We start from the raw sequence: 23,899 nt of genomic DNA, 5'->3' as shown, positions 1-23,899 counted from the left end.
ATGATTGAGGTGAGAAAACTTAGTATGTTCTTAATTTCTGGTTCTCGATTTTTCAGCATTCATGAACACTTAACGCCATCTGTTGCTCAAAGTACTAAAATAATAACCATATTTTGGAATTGCTGCCATCTATTGACAGTAAAGTGTAACTACAACCAATTTTGTATCCTAATAGTTAATGTTATGGCTATTGTATACTAGATGGCAGTATATAAATAGTTTAAAAAGAAAACAAAGATGGCGCTGTTACAAATTTTCTATTTTATCATTACGCTAAAGTATTGACCAAACAAAAAGCTACAAGTTGGTGAATCACGATTGTTTTGTTTGAAGCTAGAGTTATTATTAAAAAATGTCTATAAAATCGCAAAAATCATGGAACGACGAGTTATCGGAAATTATCGAGTGTTCTATTAAGAGCGCATCTGAAGAAAGCTTGTCATGGTAAGTAAAAGCAATTTAAAAAATTTTTTACAGGATAACCATGTATCAGAGGCTTTTAACCGGCTTTAAAAAAGGAGGAGGTTCTTAATTCGACAAAACCCACTTTCAAAATAATAAATATCTTGGTAAATATGTATCATATGCTTAACAAGTACTGATTGTGTATCTTGTTAAATGTTTTAGTGACGATGAGGACGAATGCTTGGCCCGTGAGCTGATGAACAAACTAACACCACCAGTTCTTAGCAAGTTACGAAGATGCTTCAAGAAGAACAAGGAAAGGAGTAAAGCCCAGGATATTGACAAGTTTGTATAACTTTAAAGTTAAATACTTATACTCCGTCTTAAATACTGGTATCCAGTTGCATTCGGTGAGACTCGAAGCCGACTAAAACACAGTTGGAATTAAGACTAGGAAGATAGGCTGACAGTTTTACATTAACTTGGACTCAAGACCTAACCCCTCTCTCTTTCGGGAGGAGACTCTTGTCCAGCAGAGGGACAGTCAAAGGTTAAAAAACTTACTTAAAACTTAACTAGCAGTATTAATCCAAAATTTAGCTGTTTTAAATTGAGCTCTAAGACATATTGTAATATAATGATTGTTCCTAGACGTGTAGAAGAAGTAATGAGACTTGCAGCGGCGGAAGAAGGCATTGAATTTGCAGAATCAGCGCCACCGCCTGAAGACACGTTGTGGCTCGATGAGAAAGGATTCGTTGCATCGTTGGACAAAATATTTGGTATACAACCCTGTTACAATAAACAAGTTTTAAGTGAAATTAGTTTTTATCGTGTGTTTTTTTACTCGTCTTTTGTATAACGCTAACTACTTTGACTGCTAAATTTACAAATGTTTTTCAATACAGGTCAGAGCTAAGAAAGTATCTTGTCAACAAAAAAAAAAGAGTATTAAAATAACAAGAACTATCTTTTACTGTCAATTCCAAGCTCGTATCTATGATATTTTACAGTGAGTTGGTAATATCTCCAGGTCATCACAAATACACGACCCACTCCCACAAGCTGTTCCAGCTGCTGGACGCGTTCGGCAGCGGCAAGGTGTGGTGGCGCCAGTTGGTGGGGAGACTGGTGGCCGTTGGCGCGAGGAACACCAGCTCCAGGGCTGAAGTGTGGAGCCCACTCACGCATATGCATCTTAAGAGATTGGATCATTGTAAGGTAAACTGCTGGAATAAGCATACATTAAATGTACAGTGTGTCTACATGTAATGATTAGCGACCCTTTGGGATGAATGTGAATTCTATATGTTAAGAGTTTGAGATATATTCTTTTGTTTTTGTCCCACTGCTAGGCAAACGTCTCCTCTCGAACGAGGGAGGGGTTAGGCCTTGAGCCCACCACACTGTCCAAGTGCGGGTAGGGAACTTTAGTCCAAAGAAAGTTCTCAGTAATTACCTTGAAGAGCCTTTATTATTTGGCCTGTCCCGGTCATCGTCCAGTAAGAGTAGTGAAATATAAAGTGCGCCTAAGTATCATGCTTTCACTTGGCTACTGGAATAACCCTTAACTTAATCACAGTCAGCTGGTTCCGATATAACCAATCCAAATGATCATGCTGAATGTTAGTTTAAAGAAACATCTAATATTAAAATTACAACTGGCTGTAGTGGCTGTACTTCCACAGCGAGAAACAATAGTAAAGCTGGTAAGCGTAGAGCGTGAGGAGTCGTTCTGCTACGTGGTGGTGTCAAGGGGAGGTCGCGTCGGAGTCTACAGCGGAGACCTGCGACTGCTACACTCTTATGAGGTAAACTTACTTCCTGAATCATTATTTATATCTATATAACGTAAACTTTTACACAGTTTCTTCATTGACAATTACTTCTACATTCTGTTCGTACTGTAAAAAAAAGAAACGTGATTCAATAATGTGATTTGGCGAATAAGATATAAATAAAGTTCGTATATTTTCTCATTTTAGATGTTTTATCACCGAGGAGGAGCTCACGGTCGAGTCAAGAATCGTTGGATTACAGACGTTATTTATTTATCTGTAAGTAATTCTTTTACAAACTTCATTCTAGTAGCTGCTTACATAATGCACTCTTGATAATAAAACTTCTGTTTTGTTTCAGGACGTGCAATATTTAGTGCTGTCTGCGTCAGATCGTAGTTTGACGATATACGATGCAACTACACTGTCACATACGCCACTCTTCTGCATAACTGGATTACCCAATATACCTACGGTAAGTTCCAGCTTCCAATGGTATTTCATAGTTTTAATATACAATATTATCCAGTGGTTACTACGATCCAGTATGATAACTGTCATTGCGCAGTGGTTAAAGTGGTCACCTCGCCGCAATAACCAAAGCGCCGCGTATGGTGGGTTCGAATCCCACCCGGGACAAATCTTTGTGTGATGAGCACGAGTATTTATTCTGAACCTGGATGTTAATGTATCTATATAACTATGTATTTAGAACAAGTTATAACAGTTATTTGGTTACCATAGTACAAGCTCTGCTTAGTTTGGCATCAAATGACCGTATGTGAGTTGTCCAATGATATTTATTTATTTATTAATGAAATCGCAATTATTATCTCTAATACTCCGGCACAATTTATGCGATGACAAAATTCGGGGTCTTAAATGAAATTGTGTTACGTTATATGCATCTGCGTCTAAAATTAAAAAAATATATATTTCTATACTTTTTAGTGCATGGCCTACTCTCCATCACTGAGTACAGGTGATACATCAGAGCTGGCGTTTGGATCTGAACGTGGTGACGTCACGAGGCTGAAGTTCTTACAGCCGCGGCTACAGTTCATGCACATGAATACCCCTGAACACATCAATTATTACTTTTGGATGGTAAGTACCGAGCTATTCCTGTGACATTTGATCATTTGATAGAGCGACCGGACCACATTTTACCATCAGTGTTTTCTACATCAATGGTCAACTTTCCGCTCTGTGCAAATAAATCATATCTCGGAAAACCCATTCGGATGATTCACTACTAAATTGATCATCCAAAAGTCATGTCTTGTGTGCAGTCCGGAAGCAAAGAAATACAAAATTCCATTAATAATAACTGTATCAGTTAACCAATAGGTGCTTACGCTATAATTTTCTTACCTTCGAAAGCAGCGATGAGAGAAACAATTATTTTCTAACTATCTATCGTATGGTTAGTGGTCAACCTAGTGTCAAAGTTGTTCAAGCCGCCCGAGAGGCCTTTGACATAGCTTATCGACTGTTATCTTAATTGAGAACAACCGGGACCGTCATTTTACGTACCCTCCAAATTACGGAGACGCTCAGTTCAAATACCACTATGCGGTCACCCATCTATAGAATGACCGCGGCAACGGTTGCTTAACCCGCAGATTGTTTACCGACCGGTGAGCACAATTCTTTTGAAAAATCATGTAACAGAGTCACCTTAAATCTATTCTAGGAGTTATCCAGTGCTCCCCACACTTCCCACTGCAGCATCGCTCGCTGGCGCCGCGTCCACGCTCGCAGTGTCCGTCGCATCAAGTACAGCGGCACTTGGCTGCTCACGTGCTCTCATGATGCAGTGGCTAGCCTGAGGTTACGGCATGTGCCTGGGAAGATGGATGATTATGTGTTTAAAGTGCTGAGGGTGAGTGTCTTCGGAAAATGGTGGAATTGACTGAGGTTAAAATAGGATTTTGAATTGGGGCTAGACTATTAATGCTATATCTGGCATGGAAATGTCGAAATGTCAGTATAAGTCACTGCATTTTTGTGAACTCCATTATAGTACTGCTAAAAAATATACATAATGTAGGTATCTGCTGTAAGGTATCCGTCAAATTCAGTTTTCCAGCACAAATCGCACAATAGTTTGTGAGCATGAAATGCTGAGTACCTATGTGCCCTGACTAAAATTAATTTTAGTAATTTAATACGCACCGGCTCCCAATGTTTTTGGTCACCGTTATTGTTATGTCTTCGTTAACAGAAAACGGTCTATTATTACAGTGTATCGTAATCCACAACTGGGTGTATGACGAGATAGGTAAGTTTTTTCATCGGGACATTCTTCCCAGGGTATAAGCTGCTTCCACACCGTGCCCTCCCTCCACATGGTGGCAGCAGGCGGGTGTGATGGAACAGTTCGTCTCTGGCAGCCAGGAACTACAGCCGCCTTCGCAACCCTCACCACGCCTACTAACAATGCCATCTTGGATATTGTGATCGTCGCCGCGCAAGAGATACTGATCGCTTACTGTAATAATTGTGTAAGTGTACTGTACTGTACTGTTTCGATGACACTGATTTGAAATCATTTTTTTTTTGGATTCAGTGAGAAATAGTAATAAATAAGGATTTTAGTTAGTAAACCATTGCATCAAGCTGATAACAAAAAGTAGTAAGAAGTGTTTCCATATTGGTTTCCTGAGGTGTATAATAATCATAAAATCACGGTTAATGATTTACAAGAACTTATTTTTCCAAACCAAATTGAATAGTTTGTTTTCAACCAATGAAACATGGAGTGACGAGAGTCTACGTCGTTCGTTTTACAGACGGTGCACATTTGGGACATTTACGAAGAGTGTTTGCTGCAGAGTATAAAGATCAAATTTCCATTCCTTGGGGTCTTAGGCAAGAAAGTAGAATTTGGTACCTACTGTATACATGCAGGTAAGAAGGATTAAGCTAGTTAAAATATTCAATAGATGGAAACGTTCTTAAGAAATTTAAGGAAAGTAAGAGAACAGGGAACATTTACTATGTGAATCTTGTTCAAGCTGAAATCAACGGATGTCGAAAATAATGCTAATAAACTGGATTCTCATATTGAAATCGAACTCATCCTGAAAGATGTTGCTATGCTATCCATTTTGCTACTAGTACACATATGATAATAATGACATGTGCAAAATTTCCTAGAAAGTGAAATTTACTTCCAGGGCCAGTAAGGAAGGAGCCAGAGGAGTCAACATCAGATATTCCAGACATTCCTCTATCACGTCGTGCTTCCAGCGTGTACCAAGGCTCCACCGGCGGCCTGATGCTGCAGCTCAACCTTGACGATCTGGAGGGCAAGAGGAAGCTTGAGGATGAGTCGTTAGTACCTACGAATGTTCAAGTATTTGTTGAAGAGACCGTTGTGGTTTGAAAGACGTCGTGATAGTAGTATTGAGAAAAGTACTTAGATGGTAAAAATTCAATGAAAATACTTTTTATTCATACACCAAACAAGAAAAAAGGAAGATCATATACAAAGGTATAATGTAGAGAGAACGAATTACCATAGATTAAAAAATATATGAATAATTAAACGGTAACGCCCACGCCGAGAGGAGACCCTAGATAGAGATACACAGATTATATCAATAAATTCAAAAAGGTTAGATATGTGTTGCGTGGTAGCTATAGCGGTTTAGCTATAGCCTCTGCAATTGTTATGTTGCCAAAATTTGAAGTCACTTACTTACCTTTTTATTATTTTATTTCCAGCGAATACATCCGCTACAACCGCGCCGAGCTGCTCTTCACGGCTTGCGACTATGTCTGCACTATCGCTATAAGTAAAATACAAGGGGAAGTGCTCAACCCTCCAGCAGACACGCTGAGGGTTCGACGACCTTCCGCTTGGGACCTGCCTGATTGTTCCAATGTCAGTGGTAAGGGAAACTCACATATCATGTATTATTATGCTTACGAACTGTTAGAATAGCACAGTAGATTAGGAACCTTACATCTCATTGTGGCATAAAAATATAAATTGCGAATAAATAATTTATCGATACATTTGATTAAAGGCGAATAGCAGGTTTGTATGAAGAATTCGTACAGCTTATAAAATGTCATGTTTAGGTTAAGTTTATGTTTTAATTGGTAGCTAATATGATAGACAAGCTTGTTTTAAAATTCTTATATTTTTAAAAGTTGGGAGGCAAAAGTTATGTCCTAAACTTATGTATGTGTAAACTGCTCAGATGAAGTGATTAGCGGGTGTGTAGACGACAGACTAACAGTGACGTCTCATGAGATTTTCTTTTTCTTTAGTTGTCAACAAATATAAGCCATAGACCAAAAATTATTATTTAATTAATCAAATCTTTCAACCTTAATTATTAGTTATTAATCCGGACTTCTAAAAATACTACTCCCAAATAAAAATAAGTGACTTAGTCCCCTTAATAAGTGGTACAAATTCTGTAACGCAACAACTCCAACTTTAAGCTGTACGAAATCTGCCGATCTCCAAACTACGTGAAAAAAATAAGCAACATTTATACATTTAATTATTATTGTCAAATGTTCATAATTATTTTTATTGGTAGCTCAGTAAGTTTCTCTGTACTCTTGTAACAAAACTCCTCCTTAACAGGCTGCAATTTGGTCCACAATCCATGCGTATCTACGTTGTGACAGAGTATGACTAACATACCACCGAACAATCTTTTTACAAAACATATTTTCACTTAATAAATGCCTTGATCTTCTTACAGCATCAGCATCATCAACCATGTCAATACCACGCCGTTCTCTAGTGCCAACTCCGCAGCTACTCTCACCATCTACGGCTGAATACCCGCAGACAGATCTGGAAACATTGTTAGAAAATGCAGGTTAGTATTTATTGACACCGTACCTACTTTAAACATTGTAACGATTATCAGACATAATAATAAGTTTAAGAACACGGGACTAGATTAAACGTACAAAACTCCTACACAGAGGACAACTAGAAATTGGCTCTTGGCGTAGTCGGGTGACAGATTGCAGAATTTACTTTACCTAAAGCCTTCTAATTGTAATATTAGTATATAAATGTTTTTTTTATTACAGGACTACAGGGTATTCTAGAAAAAGACTTTGTCCTAATGCAGGGACTGAAAAACGATTTAAATAGGAAACTAGCTGAAATTGAAGCAAATAAAGCAGTGGTAAGATTCGCAAATATTAAAAAATATTGTATAACTTTCATATTTTACGGTTTGGCAACTAGCCACCACTGTTTAGTAAGCCATATCTGTGATTTTTATTTTGTATAGCGCATACTTTTCATATAGTATATTTCTGTTATTTAGATGATGAACGCAGTAACTATGGGAGCTCCCTACTTGGCTCTGAAGATGTACGAGCCGTCACAAGTGGAGCCTGTAGACGAGATGAGCGACAAATACAAGAGAATTATGAAGTTTGTGCACTCAATCACTTATATCAGTTTCTTTTCATCTTACCACTATCAAGTCACTCTAAACAAATATAGTCTTTACTTTTCCTTTTAGTCAGCATATTAGTGAATTTCTGAGTGCCTCCGTGGCGCAGCAGTTAAAGTGGCCACCCTGCTACATTGCGTCAAGAGGTCGTGGGTTCGATTCCCACACGGAACAATTATTTGTGCGATCCACAAATAGTTATTTCGGGTCTGGCTGCACTTTGTGTCTGTTGTTTGTATGTTTGCAAGACAAAAATATTTTTTAGTGCGGGAGTGGTTTTTCTGTTTGCAATTTAATTATTCCAAAAATGTGTATTTTCTCGTAATGACATCAATATAACATACTACCTTACTGTAACACTTGCATTATCTTTAACATTGAATTTACTTCTTTATTAGTTTTCATTCTGAAATAATTGGCTGTTATTATCGTACCTCTGTAACCTTCAGGCTATTCCCCGGCTCGAGTGTAACGGGTACGCCGACTGGCAGTGAGAAGTCCACGCCGAGGAACAACAAGAACCAAAGATTATGATACGTGATAAGTAAGTAATTATTATATTCTTCTTCTTATCGTATGGTTAGTGGTCAACCTAGTGTCAAAGTTGTTCAAGCCGCCCATAGGCCTTTGACGTGGCTTAACGACTGTTATCTTAATGGACTACAACCGGGACTGACGGTTTACGTGCCCTCCGAAACACGAAGACGCCCAGCTCAAATACCACTATGCGGTCACCCATCTATAGAATGACCGCGTCAAGGATTGCTTAACCCACAGATCGTTTACCGACCGGTGAGCGCAACTGGCTATGGGCGCTTCATGATACGTGATAAGTAAGTAATATTATCTTATTAACATTAAAGCAACTGTAGCTCAATGGTCAACTTACTATCGACTACCGACAGCTGGCTAGCTATCGAGTCTACACGAAAATTTTCAGCGCCTCTACCAGGCTCTGTAAGAATTATTATGGCAGTATTTTTTAAATGTCAAACTCTCGATACTTGGCAGTATACATAGATTATACAGAACGCTACTAATCCGTACACTCCCGTGAGAATAAGAAGCCAGATTTTTATCTAAGACATGCAACATTTTACAATATTATGATCGCAAATTCGCAACAGCTAAACAAAAAACAAGCTACCAAATCATTTGGATTACAAAAAGGAATTGCTTGCACCAATTATTGGTGCAGCCATTTTCGCATATTGCTCGAAAGAACTAAACAATCTAATAACTAATATTTTAGTTTATTTATGCTTAATTTAACCTATCATAATATTTATAATAAACACAATGATGAAATGACGTGTCATCTCCTAATATTAATAGGTACAAGTTTATTATCACATTTTCGTTATATTAAGAGGAATATTATCAAATAATTTAATTGATGTAACAGTTCAAGGTCAGCCATTCAACTTTATCTCATACATAATTACATACATTTCATACATATTTTAGATAAATTAGGAACAAAATCCGGTAGGTATCTAAATGTACTATTTAATTATAACGGGAAAGTTGGTTACTCGTTCAAGCATAAACTATTAAATTAATTTTGATAAAATTTGCACACAAATGCGTACTTTCTTAAAATAATGTATGTCTGTTTGTTTATTTGTTACGTTTTTATAGCCAAACTACTAAACCAAGTTAATAAAAATTTACATAGAGGTTTTTTTAGATCGATGAGCAGTATGAAAGCTTCTAACGTGGGTTAACTCATTATTATGATGTCTTTGGCCCTAAGAGTATTAAGTTTAACATTACAAATAGAGGTACCTACTGAAAAGTTGGTTAGTTCCTGATTTCCTCAATTCAAACTAGTCATCTTATAAATCTTTTCACGCGAGCAAATTCACGGGTCGAAACTAGTAAAATAAAAAATCCTAATATAACTACTTCAGTTTTCATCTATTCCTTCCAGATGTTATTATCTAGTTTATGTGTCACAGACAACGTATTATACTTTCAAATCGATATTTTGAAAAACCATAAATATGCATAAGCATGCATATTTATTTTTTAATTATAGTGTTAAGACATTATCACAAAATTTCTCGTTTATAAAAGAAACGTGTTTTAGATATTTCTTATTTTTGCAATTGTGGTGTGGTTCGATTGTGTGTGTGAAACCGGTAATGTAAAAGTGTTCGAAATGTGTTCTTGAAAAATATCTTTTTTTCCTTTACTTTAAATTAAATAAATTTTATTTAACGGATCTTCGCTTGGGTTCTTGTAGACAATTTCGATGTGAAAAATGGGTTTTTGTGTGAGACATCTTCTGTTCCTTACATAATTCTCTAAAGACTGTTTTTACTGCTTAATATCAATTCGAACTCCTAATTGCAAAATTCAATTCATAGTTTACATAATTAGTCTTCATTGCATAAAAAAATTACGAAAAATTATAATAATTTTTATTCTTTTTGTCACGGCAAAAACGAGTCAGATTTTTAACACAATCATATTATTATTATTTCCTTATTTTTGTTGTTATGTCATCGACCGGTCGCTACGTTTAAGTGAATTGATATTATTTATTTTACTTTTAGTGACAAACGACATTTCTCAAAAATACAAAGTCTCTACATAAAATTCAAAAGTGCAATAAAATTTCTTGGTAAAAAGTATCCAATGTGCAACAAATTTCCCCAAAATTAATTTAGTAGTTCGCGTTAAAGATTAACTAACACCAAGAAAAAATTCACACCTAACAATAGTAGTACTTACCTGCCCTTTATTTTAATAAATTTAAAAGTAATTCATTTCAGTAATCAATGTACAAACATTAGTCAGAGCGTTATCTCATGAATATTCGTATCGTATTAATTTGACGTAATCTGAAGCATCTTATTAAACGTACAGTGATTTGGGCAGTACGTCGCGAACGGTATTGTGCGCCAGTGACTGTACTGAAAATATTCGCGACGGGAACAAAAAATCGTTATAAAAGGAATAAAAAAACTTCTAAGTATTTAACAATAATAATTAATACGTTTAAATTGTAATAAGTATATTATAGGAATAATAGAGCAGTAAAGACTGGGACCAGAATTAAAGTGTTGACAAAAAAATTAAAAATAAAGTTTGCAACAATTAAAAAAAAACTTTCAAAAACAAAAGAATAATCTTTCAAAAACAGAAGACTATACACAAACAAAGAAGAATAAATTTTTAAATAAAGAAGCAAGTTCGAAAACATAAAAATGCTGGCCACAACGAAACTTGGGAAGGCGAACGTAGAATTGGCGAAGAAGTTGTTTGAAATTCGAACCGTTTCATTGCTGATAAAGAAGAATTACTCACAGCAGGAGAATTTGGAAAAGTTCTTTAAATTCTATAGTGATGACAAATTCTATGATGATAGATATAAACCTTTGACTGGGAACGATTATGATAGATTCATCAGCGCCAGATCTTCGAGGAGGGAACCGGCGTTAACTAGACAAATAAGTAAGTAGAATTTATTATAGAATATAGTACAATCTTTCTTAGAAGAGAGGTTATTTAGTGATTTTTATATTGTTTGAAAAGTAAACTAATAACTTAAACGATTCTTTTAATTTCGAGTAGACAATGCGAGAACATTGTTTTAATAATGTTTGGGAGCTAGGGTGGAATCGCAGATAGGGGATTTCTTTTAGAATTTGTTAGCGTAGCCTTTCTTTAGCATTGGTACTAAATCCGGGATAAATAAGTAGGTATGCTTTGCTTTATTCCAAGTTATAAACTATCCATGTACTTAATTTCCATTCCCGTTCACTCGTTTTGACGTATCCATTCCAAATTTCGCAGTTTTAATATAAGTAAGGATATAAGCAGTACAAAAGATAAGTGAATAACTTTTTGAATCTCGTATAAACAACGTTGACAACGTGGCCATAAAAACCACGAAACATAACTTAATATAATTATATAGGTATTACACCGTTATAAAAATCAGAATACGCAAGCGAATTTAATCTTTTTAATCGCAGTTAACACTTAATGGTATGTCTAATCTACATTATATAAATCGAAGTTCGTTATCATATCTCCAAAAATCACTTCCCATATGCGCAATAAAGTGTAAATTACTATATTTATCGTATTTTCGTTACATCTTGCATAAAAATACCGTTAGGTATAGGGTATTCGTTTGCGATCAAGAATTTCCGATACTATCGTCTCGATATTATCGTAACGTTACGTGCCGCGGACGTTACCAAACTTTAGACTACTATCCATACTATCCATACTAATATTTCCATACTAATATTATAAATGCGAAAGTAACTCTGTCTGTCTGTCTGTCTGCCTGTCTGCTACTCAATCACGCCTAAACTACTGAACCAATTTGCATGAAATTTGTATGGAGATATTTTAACACTCGAGAAAGGACATAGGCTACTTCTTACCCCGGGAAAATGACGCATTTCCATTGGAAAATTCAGGTGGCGGACGAAGTCGCGGGTAAAAGCTAGTATTTTATACTAATTTAAAAGGTCAATAACACTTTGTCCGACCTGGGAATCGAATGAACCATCCCAGGACGTCGTGGTAAGCAGACAGATAAACAACAATTTTTCAATTCAAACAATATTTTCTCAGGAATAACATAAACTTTTTCTAAGCTGTACTAGTTAAATGACGTAAAATTAGAGTAAAGAATGCTCCAGAATTAAGCCCATGTAGAAATGAATTATAATAAGATCATATTTATCAAATTAATAACCAAAAATAAAAAAAAATACGGTCAGATAAGTAAAATGTTAACACCTTTGGTAAATAACCGAAAATTAGGTACCTATTCATTCATTCTGAAATCAGTGAATGACCGTATAAAAACAAAATTTCAAGAAGTTTCAATACAATTTTATTTAAGTACCTAAAGCATTATCCAGTCCCACATGGTTGAACACACGACTTGATTATTTCAAAGAGCATTAATCTCGTGCTAATTTGACCTGCGGTGTACTTCACAATCTGAATGTAAATAAAAAACTAACTTTTAAAGATAAAACGTGTTTTTTTATTATTATTATCAGTTGTATATGCGCTTGCACACGTAAACACGCAAAATATTATTTGACACTTTAAAACTAAGGTACTAACAGCTTTACTGAAATTTTCAACCTGTAGTTAGCCAGCGTGGTAGATTTAAGGCCTTGCCCACCGTCATTTCGGGAGGACACCCTAACCTGCCTGTAGTAATGGGACAGATATTAAATTTATTATTGACTAGCTTACCCGCGCAACTTCGCTTGCGTCACGTAAGCGAGGATGGATCATAATTTTTCGCGTTTTTGAAAATGTTTTCGTTGCTACTCCTTCCTCAATAACTCGTTTTCAGTATATAAGACTAAAACATAGCTTTCAGGTGAATATATTGATAAACAAATATCCACGTTTTAATTATTCTAAAACATATCTATTGAAATGACATTGTAAAAATACGTTTGTAGATAATGTTTCATTTGAATAGCACGTCAATGGCCATTTATCGAGAAACTGATAAACAAAAACTTTTTGCTGAATAATTGTTTTATTTTATTATCTTTGAACTTCAATGTAGAGTTTTTTAAAGTATATTTTGTAGAACAACTCGTGCGGAGAATGTTTTGAATTTTGAAGATAACATTATGACGTCATTTTGCTAGTGTCTAATTTGAAAGTAGTTCGGCGTCGTTGATGTTCTATTTAACAAATTAGAATCGAAATTTCTAGATTGAAGTAATTTTACCTAAATTTATGTACGCTGGCTGGTTGGAACGTAAGGCATTGAAAATTAAGTACGCTTTTTTAAAAGTAAAGCTTTGAAAATGTATTAATTTTATGGGTCCGTTTCACGGTTCACGAATAAGTGTCTCATAGCATACCTGAAGTGACCGCGAAAGTAATGAAAAATTCAGTAAATAGTCGCTTTAGTTAAACTTATGACTTATTACCTTCAAGACAGTAGGATAACGGGAAGTTTTTCTAATTTAGCTCATAACATTTTATTAAACAAACACTACAAGTGACATAAAAGCATATAATAAAATGCATAATACAAAAAAGTACAAACGCCTCAAACATTTTTATATTTTAATAAATTAATATACCTTCCTAATGTAACTGTACCTCAACTGTAAAACAAAAGTAAAATTGCATGATGCATTATCTTTGTTCAAAAGTTCAGTGCCACACATAACATAAACTAACACAAGATATCGTAATCTTGCTAGATAATGCTTTCAAAATATGCAGATTAATGTGTTGAAAACAAAACATCGTGCGAGTATTATCAAAATATTTAACAAACATCAGCTAATAGGGGCACGCCCCTTGCTAATACAAAAGTAAATAAAATTCTGGGAATGTGTGGTGTAGATTGAAGAAACATTATTTAGGTAACTGGTAATTACTATACGGATATAATTCGGCGGGCATTTTCGAAATCAATTAAAAAAAGTGTGATTCTGTGTACATATTAGGTCGGGGAAAAAGTCTATTCGCATTACAGTATGTATGAAACTTGTAATAAAATCTCTTTTGCTTCAAGAATCACAATTGAGTACACTGTTCATTAGGTTTCTTTCACTGAGCTCGTTAGGTACCCAAATATCGAGCTTTTTTGTGTAGAGAAAAGATTTTATTACAAGTTCATACATACTATAATGCGGAAAGACTTTTTCCGCGACCTATGTACATAGAATCACACTTTTTTGCCAAAAATATAGGTAGAGATTAAAGAACGCCACTTGGTACGTTTCTTACAAACTTGCCTTGCCTCATTCACATCCGTACGTCTTGATATACATTAGTATAGATATGTTTTATTATCGCTCGGTAAAAAATATTTTACAATAAACCTTCACGAATCACTCTGTATATGAAAAATCTACATCAATAACCGTAACGTAGTTTTAAAAATCTAAGCATACCTACATAGGAACAGCGGGAAGCGACTTTATTTTATTACATATTTCGCATTTATAGTATTAGTATGGATTTTTTAAAATGTAATTTTGATTATAGACTAAAATATTAGCAGTATTATACTACATAGTATTTTTAATCTTTGTCTACATTTTATGAATACGAAAATTATTGCAGTACCTACAAATATAAATATCAATGTAATAAAAGGTCATTGTCCTGATTTCATCATTGTTATTCACTCACTGTTGTGGCAAACAATTCTACAAATAAATTAATATGTATTTATGTCCCAACCGTGATTAATTAATTTTTAATTAAAAGGTAAAGGTGTAAAGGTGAACTTTTGTCTACAAATGAAAAAGAAAATGCTCGAAACACACCTTTTTTCAGTCGTATTTCATTGGTCAATGAGTTTCTAAATGTAATCGTTTAAATAGCACTAGATCCTAATTTCGTTTTTATTACTACACTAGCTTTTACCCGCGATTTCGTCCGCCACCTGAATTTTCCCATGGGAATGCGTCATTATCCCGGGGTAAAAAGTAGCCTATGTCCTTTCCCGGGTATCAAAATATCTCTATACCAAATTTCATGCAAATTGGTTCAGTATTTTAGGCGTGATTGTGTAACAGACAGACAGACAGACAGAATTACTTTCAGATTTATAATATTTGTATGGATTGATAACTGAAAAAAATACTTGTAAGGAGAATGAATTTCTAGAGTCGGTTTTATACACACACTCGATTATTAGGTACTTGACTACCAGTCAAATCAGCTTATCGTAAAGAAATGTCAAAAACACATTTAAGTATAGATCATGTAACTCAGTGTTGACAACTATTTGAAAGCCACTATTCGCCTCTATGGCGTACATTGTTTTCTCCCTTAGATTATAGTGATGAACATGTTACGTCAAAGCAGCAATGTACTAAATAGTGAACATCATTTTGACGTACATTGTACATTGTTTGTCATCTGAGATACGTGATTAGCCCACTGGTTCATCTAGGCATATTCGGTTTTACCGACTAGGCCGATTAATGCCGATCCGAATATTAGTGTAGCAAGTCTTACGTAACCACATCTATACTAATATTATAAATCCGAAGAGTTTGTTTGTATGAACGCGCTAATCTCAGGAACTACTGGTCCGATTTGAAAAATTATTTCAGTGTTAGATAGCCCATTTATCGAGGTAGGCTATAGGCTATATATCATTACGCTTCAACCAATAGGAGGGGAGTACCAGTAAAAAATGTTACAAAAATGGGGGAAATTATGACCCATTCTCGCTTAAGTGACGCAATAGGAGATAACAATGGAATTTTAATTAGATCATGTAAATAATCTTTAATTATTGTATTTCCTAGTTCCTACATTGTATTCTTCCTGAAGTAGTTATATTATCATGTCCTAGTCGGGCGTGTCGCGGAATTTAATGTCGTCATAATTATCTCAATCAAATATTGTTATCTTATGTTATCAGATTGTAAGTTCAGTAGCCTGCGGCCGTGATAATAACCTTGACAGGTTCTGTACTTTATATATTTTTGTGTATTATATTAATACGTAAAGCACAGGTACTTAAGTCTTTGATGAACACGTTTTCTTTAATGTTCCGCTTTCCATTTTACCCATTGAAAATTGTTATCAACATTGAGTTTCATTTAAATCTGACAGACCATACGAAAACCTAAGTCTAGTGGTACCTAATTGTGTTTAACCGTTCTTCTGTCCATCAAACAAAAAAAGTATGTTTAGTATTTTAATTATGCTTACAGTATAGTTATTAATAACTAGCTTTTGCACTCAATTTTGTCCACGCGGTTTGTGACTTCAGACAGAATGTTCATACAAACTTTCATACCATATTTTATCCCCTTGGGGGTAGAATTGATGGAAATCCTTTCTAAACAGATGCCTACGTCATAACATCCACCTGTATGTCAAATATCAGCTCGATCCGTCAAGTGGTTTGGACTGCGCGTTGATAGATCACTGTGTCAGTCAGTCACCTTTGAGTTATCGATCAGAAATCCGATCCGATTACCGGGTTTTCGATCAATCCGGCGAATAGTTGCTATTGTGCAGCTGCCCTTAGAAGCCCTACGCATATGTATCTCTTCCTATATTTTCAGACAAACAAAATCATATTTAAAATCTAATCAGTCATTTTCATAATTGTTTACATTTCACTTTGTTTACAATGTCAGACATCGGCCTTGATGAAAATAAAAGATAATACTTGTACTACGAACACAAAAGTGAAAACAATTTGAAAATAATCTTAGTTGATATGATAAGAATTGTAATCAATGACGTAGAGATACCTGCAGGTGAAATTAAAGTACAAAGTACTGATTTAGTTTTAAAAGGTTTTAAGTGATATAAGAATAGGGCTGTAACGGAGTTTAAATCCGTGTCAACCTAACTGCGGATTTTCCTCAAGAATTTACGTTTCAGGGTCCGAAAACGGGAGTTAAGGAATGTCCTTTCTATGATTTTTATCTATGAATGCGCTCGAAAGCCAAGCGTAAGTCTGCTAAAATGTCAAAAAACATGCGCTTCTGATGAAACATCCGATTGAACGTAAAATTTTGTTACTTAATTCTGGTAAACTTAATGCATGGTGCTTTCATTGATACATTTGATTCGAATTAAGCCCAGAACAAAAATTATTTTTGAAGGGTTACCCTTCGCGTGATTTTAGTATATCAAATGTTCAAAACTCCGATTTACATCCGATACAACTCGTTACAACCCTAATACTGAGTAAAATATGTAGGTAAGTATATGATTTGTGCGATGGCTCATGTAGTAGACGTGTTGATCAATCATGATTTAGATTGTGTTTTCGAGGACACGACCAGCCTTAACCACGTGGCTTAATTTTATATTTTTTATCTTTCTCAATCACATTTTTGCGAAAATTGTGAAGTACTTAGGCGCTAATTACCAGACTTTAACTTAATCTGACACGTTTGTATGTCACGTTTTTATATTAGACCCTTTGTTCACAGGGCTATGCAAATGGTAGACGTTTGAAGACTTAAATCGTTAAGTCACAACGACCATACAGTTTTAATTAAATACATTTTAACTTGATCTGGCAAATAATTGCCGATCATGGAACTAACAACCACCAATGAGCAAATTTAGTTATTGTAGAATTAGACTAACGTTGTCTTTCAAAGAGGCTAAGGACCAGTTTGTGACAAGCTATCATCTGGTATATAAAGTGACAGCAAATGTATGAAACCACTACCAAAATTCCACCTAGTATAAACTATTAGATACTTATTCGAAATAGGTACTTAATACCGAGACATAAATATATTTTGTCACCTTTCAGTTTATTTCGTAAAAGTTAAAGTTCTCTAAGTAAAGAGCTCTTAGGATAGGTAATGATTAAAATTTTCTGAGAATAAGACGACATTTCTTTGTTCACAGCAACCCTGGCATACAAAGTGGGCAACAAAGTGATCTCCTTAGCGGAGGGTATGCCCAATGAGGAGGTGTTTCCATACAAAAGACTGAAGCTGGAGACGCACGCCGGCGGTACTCTGGAGCTGAGAGGGAAAGAACTTAATGCTGCATTGCAGTATGTGCCTTCACAAGGGTGAGTGGAACAGACTATAAATGAAGTCCATCTTATCCAATTTAAAAAAAACAAGGCCTCTATTGTATTTACTGAAACTATTGCACCGTGTCGATTCATTAGTTAAGATACCTGCGACCTACAGGGAAGCATGTGGCAGCTGGGTAAAAGCTACAAATCTACGAAAAGAACTAATATAAACTACTATTTCATGGTATGACTTATATGTCCTTAGAAAGATTTTAGAATGTCCCTCATGTATTGAACAAGTACAAATATCAATAAGTATGTAGTTCTATTAAAAAGTTCTTAATAAAAGGCTATCAGATCAACATATATCAATGCCTTTTAATACAACATACAAAAAATTTAGATTTTCCAAATTGTAGCAACATTTTACTTATTCACCATTCATCTCCAGTTTACCAGATCTTCTCTCCGAGCTGCGCAAGTTCCAAACCGACCTGCACCGTCCCCCGGCGGGATCACGTGATATCCTCGTCACCAACGGCAGCCAGCATGGCATCTACCAGTGCGTGGAGCTGCTGGTAGACCCTGGAGACCCTATCATTACCACCGAGTACGCATATACTGGGATACATGTCGCTGTGAGTGCATTTAGCTTGATATTATCTTTATAAAGTGTTGGTCTTCTTGAAGGTGTAATGATTTGTGCAGGAACAAATTTACAAAAGAGAAGTATTCACAACAACTAAACACAACAACAACAAAAAATTCTGTAACAATTTCTTTTAATTGGAAGATAATTTATAAGGGTTATGAGTAAATTACACTATATTCACATGGCTAACTCTAAAAGGATCATAAAGAAAAACCATGTTCGACAAAAAAATATTTTCAGTATCTTTAAAAAGGTGTCTCGGTTTTGAACTTTGGACTTAGTCTTAGTTATAATCGTATTCGTGATTACTGTGATCAGTCTGACGACTTAATTATCTGGGTTTTTCTCTATCTTAATACGAGTACAAATCTTACATAATACTAAAAAAAGACAAATACAAAACATGGCTGTCCATCGAAACAATCATTTCATCTATATTTCAGCTAAAACCCTACAACCCAGAAATACTCGGCATCCCAGAAGACGAATACGGCATGGTCCCGGAGACGCTGGACGCAGTGCTCGGCGAGCGCCTCCGCCTGGGTCTGAAGATGCCCAAGATGATGTACATCATCCCCACGGGAAGCAACCCGTCAGGAACAGTCCTCACTGAAGAGAGAAGGAGACAGATATATGAGCTCTCGTGTAAATACGACTTTTTGATCGTGGAAGACGATCCTTATATGTTTTTGGATTATACTGATGTGAGTATATCTGTACCTACTTACTTATTTTCTGAAAAGTTTTGTTTGAAGTTTTTTGTTTCTTGGAGAAATTGTGCTAAACGTCGAGTCGCTTGAATAAGTTCTTAGCCCGGAAAATTACTTATAACTTCGGGTAATAAATATATTATGCTATTATAACCTTTTTAAATATTCATCTACTACGTGATTGTTAATTAAGTGATAGCCCCAGAGAATATCGTAAGACGGCCTATCCGATTAATTCAGTGTATTTGAGATATTTAAAAACATAAGATATTTCAATAAAACTGTGTTGAATTGTTTTGTTTACATGGTGGGCCCCCAATTAAGGGACTTTATTTACTTGAATCATAGAAATAAATTCAAAAATCTTTAAATACCAACAAAATCAAATCTACAAGTGATATGTACCTTTTAAAACCTTATTATTTTATCTCTTCCAGCATCAAACCCCCTCCTTCCTATCCATGGACACGCACGGTCGCGTGATCCGCCTGGACTCCGTGTCGAAGGTTGTGAGCGCTGGTCTCCGCGCCGCGTGGGTGACGGCGCCCACACCGCTGACACAGCGCATGGAGCTGCACATGCAAGCCGAGCTGCTACACCCTTGTACATTGGCACAGGTAGATAGTAACTTTAAAATATCTTTACTAATATTATAAAGCTGAACAGTTTGTTTGTTTAAACGCTCAATCGGTAATCTCTGAATCTACTGGTCTGATTTGAAAAATTCTTTCAGTGTTAGATAACATCCTGCTAGAGCCGTTAGGAGCGGAGTAGCAATTAAAAAAGTTCCAAAAACGGGGAAAATTATGACACATTCTCTCTTATGTGACGCAAGCGAAGTTGCGCGGGTCGGCTAGTGTCTTATTAAAGGTGGAGTGTGTCTCTCAAATTCTTACCACGGACCTTTGGTAAAGAGTCACGGTATACGTGTATTCTTAGTATCAGTGTATAGTTTTATAGACGGAAATTACTAAAGAACGTCGATGAACGAAAAATGAAGTCGTGTAAACCTGAGGGCCAGTTTCACAGCTTACGGAAAAGTATCGCATAACAAATCTGCAGGATGGATTGAGAACAAATTAATGAAAACAACTGTTCAAATTCTTTCTGTTAGGCTATCTGCAGATATGATGACACTAGGCCTAAGAGTTTTTAAAGCCGTTCTTGAAGAAATGCAAAGTTAGCTGCTGTGGTGAAAACTATGAGCCTAATTCCTCTCTTATATATCGAGACGCGACCCTTGACAATAAGTGGGACTTCAATAGGCTACATTTTATTTATATTTCGTAGGTAATCCTCCACCGACTCCTAGAAGACCGTGTCTCCCTCGCAGAACACCTGAAGGGCGCTCGCAACTTGTACCGTGAACGACGCGACGCGCTACATGCAGCTCTCGAGCCTATGGCTGATTTAGCGCCCTACACCATGCCTGATGCTGGCCTGTTCTTCTGGTTAAGAGTCAGTGGGGTCACTGATGTTTATAATATGGTGAGTAGCATTGATTCTTTAAAAATACTATTGTTTTATATGCGAAAGTTTGGATGGTTAGATGGATGTTTTGTTCACTCGGTTACGCCAAAACTAGCAAACAGATTTTTGTGAATTTAAGCAAACGCACAGTTTACAATACGGATTAATACTTCCATAGAAAACTTATAACTACGGGAAATCTGTTTACGTTATTAAAGTTGCTAGCAAAAACTATCATAATAATTATATAAAGGTCTGTACAAATCTAGTAAACTACTACTAAGTGTATTTTTAACCAGAAGAATAATAAAAGCTTACTTTTTAGATCATACAAATATTTATTTGTCTCACAATCTTGTAAAGTGACCATCAAAATCATCAAATCATAAGGACTACAATAAATATAACAAAAAACATATTTGTCGAAGATGTCTTTCATACAAAATGCTCTCTATACTAGGTAGGTTAGTATTTTGGCTGTTTTATTAGACTCAGAAAAAATACATTTTTGGTTTTAAATAATTATATCAATAATCCTATTACAGGTCTTCCAAACCGCCTTCCAACGAGGTCTCATGTTGATCCCGGGCCAAGCTTTCCTCTACGACACTACTGCCCCCTGCCAATACGTACGATTAACCTTCAGTAAGATAAGAATGGAAGACATCAACACCGCTGTACGCCATCTAGCGGACACTATTCGCGAAGAGCAGAGAATGAAAACTAAAAGATATGCTACTGAAGGATAGATGGCGTTGGGTTGTTAGTTTAAGTAGGTTAGTTACAGATGGCGCTGTGCGTCAATGTTATATTTTATTTTTAGGAAGAATATTTAAATGTAGTTTTATTTTGTTAAGTTATATTGTTGTAAAACGCTTTGTTGTAAAACGTTTTTTTATTTGAATATTTAGCATTGTAAAATAAACGTCACTAAGGCGCTGGACACTTTATTAAAAGTAAATTAAAAATATAAATTGTCATAATCGTAATTTTCCGAAAAATTTATGTTGCCTTATTCTAAAAGAAAGTAAAGTTCATGCGTAAATTAACTTAAAGACCTTAACAAAAAGAACTTTAGCAAATCCGTAAAACAACTTTTATACAAAGGTAATATTTCTGATAAGTCTTAAGGATAAGTCTAAAAGCGAAATAATGTTTGTTATTAAGTGTAATATTATTGTTTAATTAAATTAATTTTTAGATTAAGATTAGTGTAAGATAAATTATATGTTAATTTATCAGTGTCAAAATAAACTTAAAACTTAGTAATATAAGAATACACTTTTGCTACTCGACGCTAGATAGCGCTAGTTAGATTTACTAAATTGTGAATTGCGTACATTAATTATTATAAGTTAATTTTTATTTCAGTTGTGTGATAGTCATTATTTTTAAATAAATCAAATGTCTTTATACTATATTTTTATTTCACAGTAAGTAGATAAGTATATAGAAAAAAATATTAGCTTTGTATTACATTTAATATAAAATCGCCAATTTTTTACTTCGACGGATAGGTTCAATTTACATCAGATACAAACAATTATTTTGGCTATTTTATTCTAATGAATCTAGCGATGGATCAATCAGCTCTAAAGGTCAGAATGTGATGAAGGCTGACTGAGAAAATAACGCGACATTTATCAAAAATGTTTGTCAAATACCTTCCCATTCATCGTAAATTGCCATGGGTTTGCCACTAATATTAGACTTAATATATTTTTCTAGCTGACCCGCGCAACTTCGCTTGCGTCACCGAAGAGAGAACGGGTCATAATTTTCCCCGTTTTTGTAACATTTTCCGTTGCTACTCCGATCCTAATGGCCGTAGCGTAATGTGATATAGCCTATAACCTTCCTCGATAAATAGACTGTCTAACATACAATAATTTTTCAAATCGGACCAGTAGTTCCTGAGAACTATTCAGCTTTATAATATAAGTATAGATATAAGCATGTAGGCTACTGCTGTTACTGTTTGTCTTAAATCGGAAAAAGCCATGGACCCAAATCGGTTTTTTCCCCAGAAAAGATAATTATTTTTAACTAAGGATCTAACTTAGGCAGGGTACAAGATTTTGATAACTTCTCAAAGGATTATTAATTTATCGAGATTATATAAGACAGCCTTTCGGCATGTTAGGCAATATAAAACAAACACATGTAGGTACTCTAATACTGTACACAAGACTAAACGATGCAAGAAAGCAATTGATGTTGGCGAGTGCACATCCTTGATAGCTAATGTTCGATGTTTGATTCCGCACCAACTCAACACAGAGTATTAGACAACTAGAGAAAACTATCTCGAAGGATAGAAAAGTATTTACAAAATTATAGGGTAGTAGATCGATTACGATTATGCTATTTGTTATTTATTTAAGGATATTTTTCTGTTTATTACATAATTAAATTTTTAATAATAATTTCTTTAAACCATTTAAACCATAAGGTAAAGTGCTCTATTACGGTGGTAGTCAAAATCGGCTCCTATTACGGTGGTATTTCTATTTTCGAGTTTTATTCCCGTTTTACTTTTTAGTTTAAGTACATAAAAATGTTATTTACTTATATTATATATACTACTTCATGACATAACTGAAATTCGCCCGTATTGCACATAGACAACACAACAAAATCAATCAGTTTGTGTAACGTCATCGATGTGACAGGTGTTTTCATACAAACGCGCGACAAAAAAACTATGTACGCTAATATTTATAAACTAAGTTTTTCGTATTATTAACCCTTTCAATTTTGTTTTTGTGTTGTTTATATAATTTTCCTACTAATACACTAAGTATTTAAATAACTTGTTTCATATTTGTAACTCATTTTATGCCCAAAAAATCAAAAATAAAATATCGCCGTAAAAGGGTACGAATTTTATAGGTTGATCCTAATACGGTGGTATAACTCCGAAATAGGAAAAACACTGGTCATATTTAATTGCTTAT

The 23,899-nt window shown here is 35.1% G+C and overlaps 2 protein-coding genes across 2 annotated transcripts; both read left to right on the top strand.

The window, feature by feature from the left end:
* Nucleotides 1-310: 310 nt before the first annotated feature.
* Nucleotides 311-18,121, top strand: LOC142983223 (uncharacterized). The gene is made up of 18 exons (XM_076130125.1): nt 311-444; nt 628-750; nt 1,057-1,187; nt 1,439-1,626; nt 2,094-2,216; nt 2,391-2,462; nt 2,545-2,658; nt 3,135-3,290; nt 3,880-4,068; nt 4,499-4,690; nt 4,979-5,096; nt 5,366-5,522; nt 5,916-6,082; nt 6,914-7,033; nt 7,254-7,348; nt 7,496-7,605; nt 8,077-8,171; nt 17,993-18,121. The coding sequence occupies exons 1-17, from the start codon at nt 353-355 to the stop codon at nt 8,159-8,161; spliced, it is 2,232 nt and encodes a 743-aa protein (XP_075986240.1). The 5' UTR covers nt 311-352; the 3' UTR covers nt 8,162-8,171; nt 17,993-18,121.
* On the top strand, nt 10,843-21,691 carry LOC142983003 (kynurenine/alpha-aminoadipate aminotransferase, mitochondrial). The gene is made up of 7 exons (XM_076129763.1): nt 10,843-11,089; nt 17,993-18,161; nt 18,562-18,748; nt 19,206-19,466; nt 19,910-20,089; nt 20,763-20,960; nt 21,488-21,691. The coding sequence occupies exons 1-7, from the start codon at nt 10,843-10,845 to the stop codon at nt 21,689-21,691; spliced, it is 1,446 nt and encodes a 481-aa protein (XP_075985878.1).
* The last annotated feature ends 2,208 nt before the right edge of the window (nt 21,692-23,899 follow it).

Source organism: Anticarsia gemmatalis, chromosome 23 (genome assembly GCF_050436995.1).
Source record: "Anticarsia gemmatalis isolate Benzon Research Colony breed Stoneville strain chromosome 23, ilAntGemm2 primary, whole genome shotgun sequence".
NCBI classification, from domain to species: domain Eukaryota; kingdom Metazoa; phylum Arthropoda; class Insecta; order Lepidoptera; family Erebidae; genus Anticarsia; species Anticarsia gemmatalis.
The sequence above is the reverse complement of the archived record's forward strand: the minus strand, read 5'-3'. Positions and strand labels throughout refer to the sequence as shown.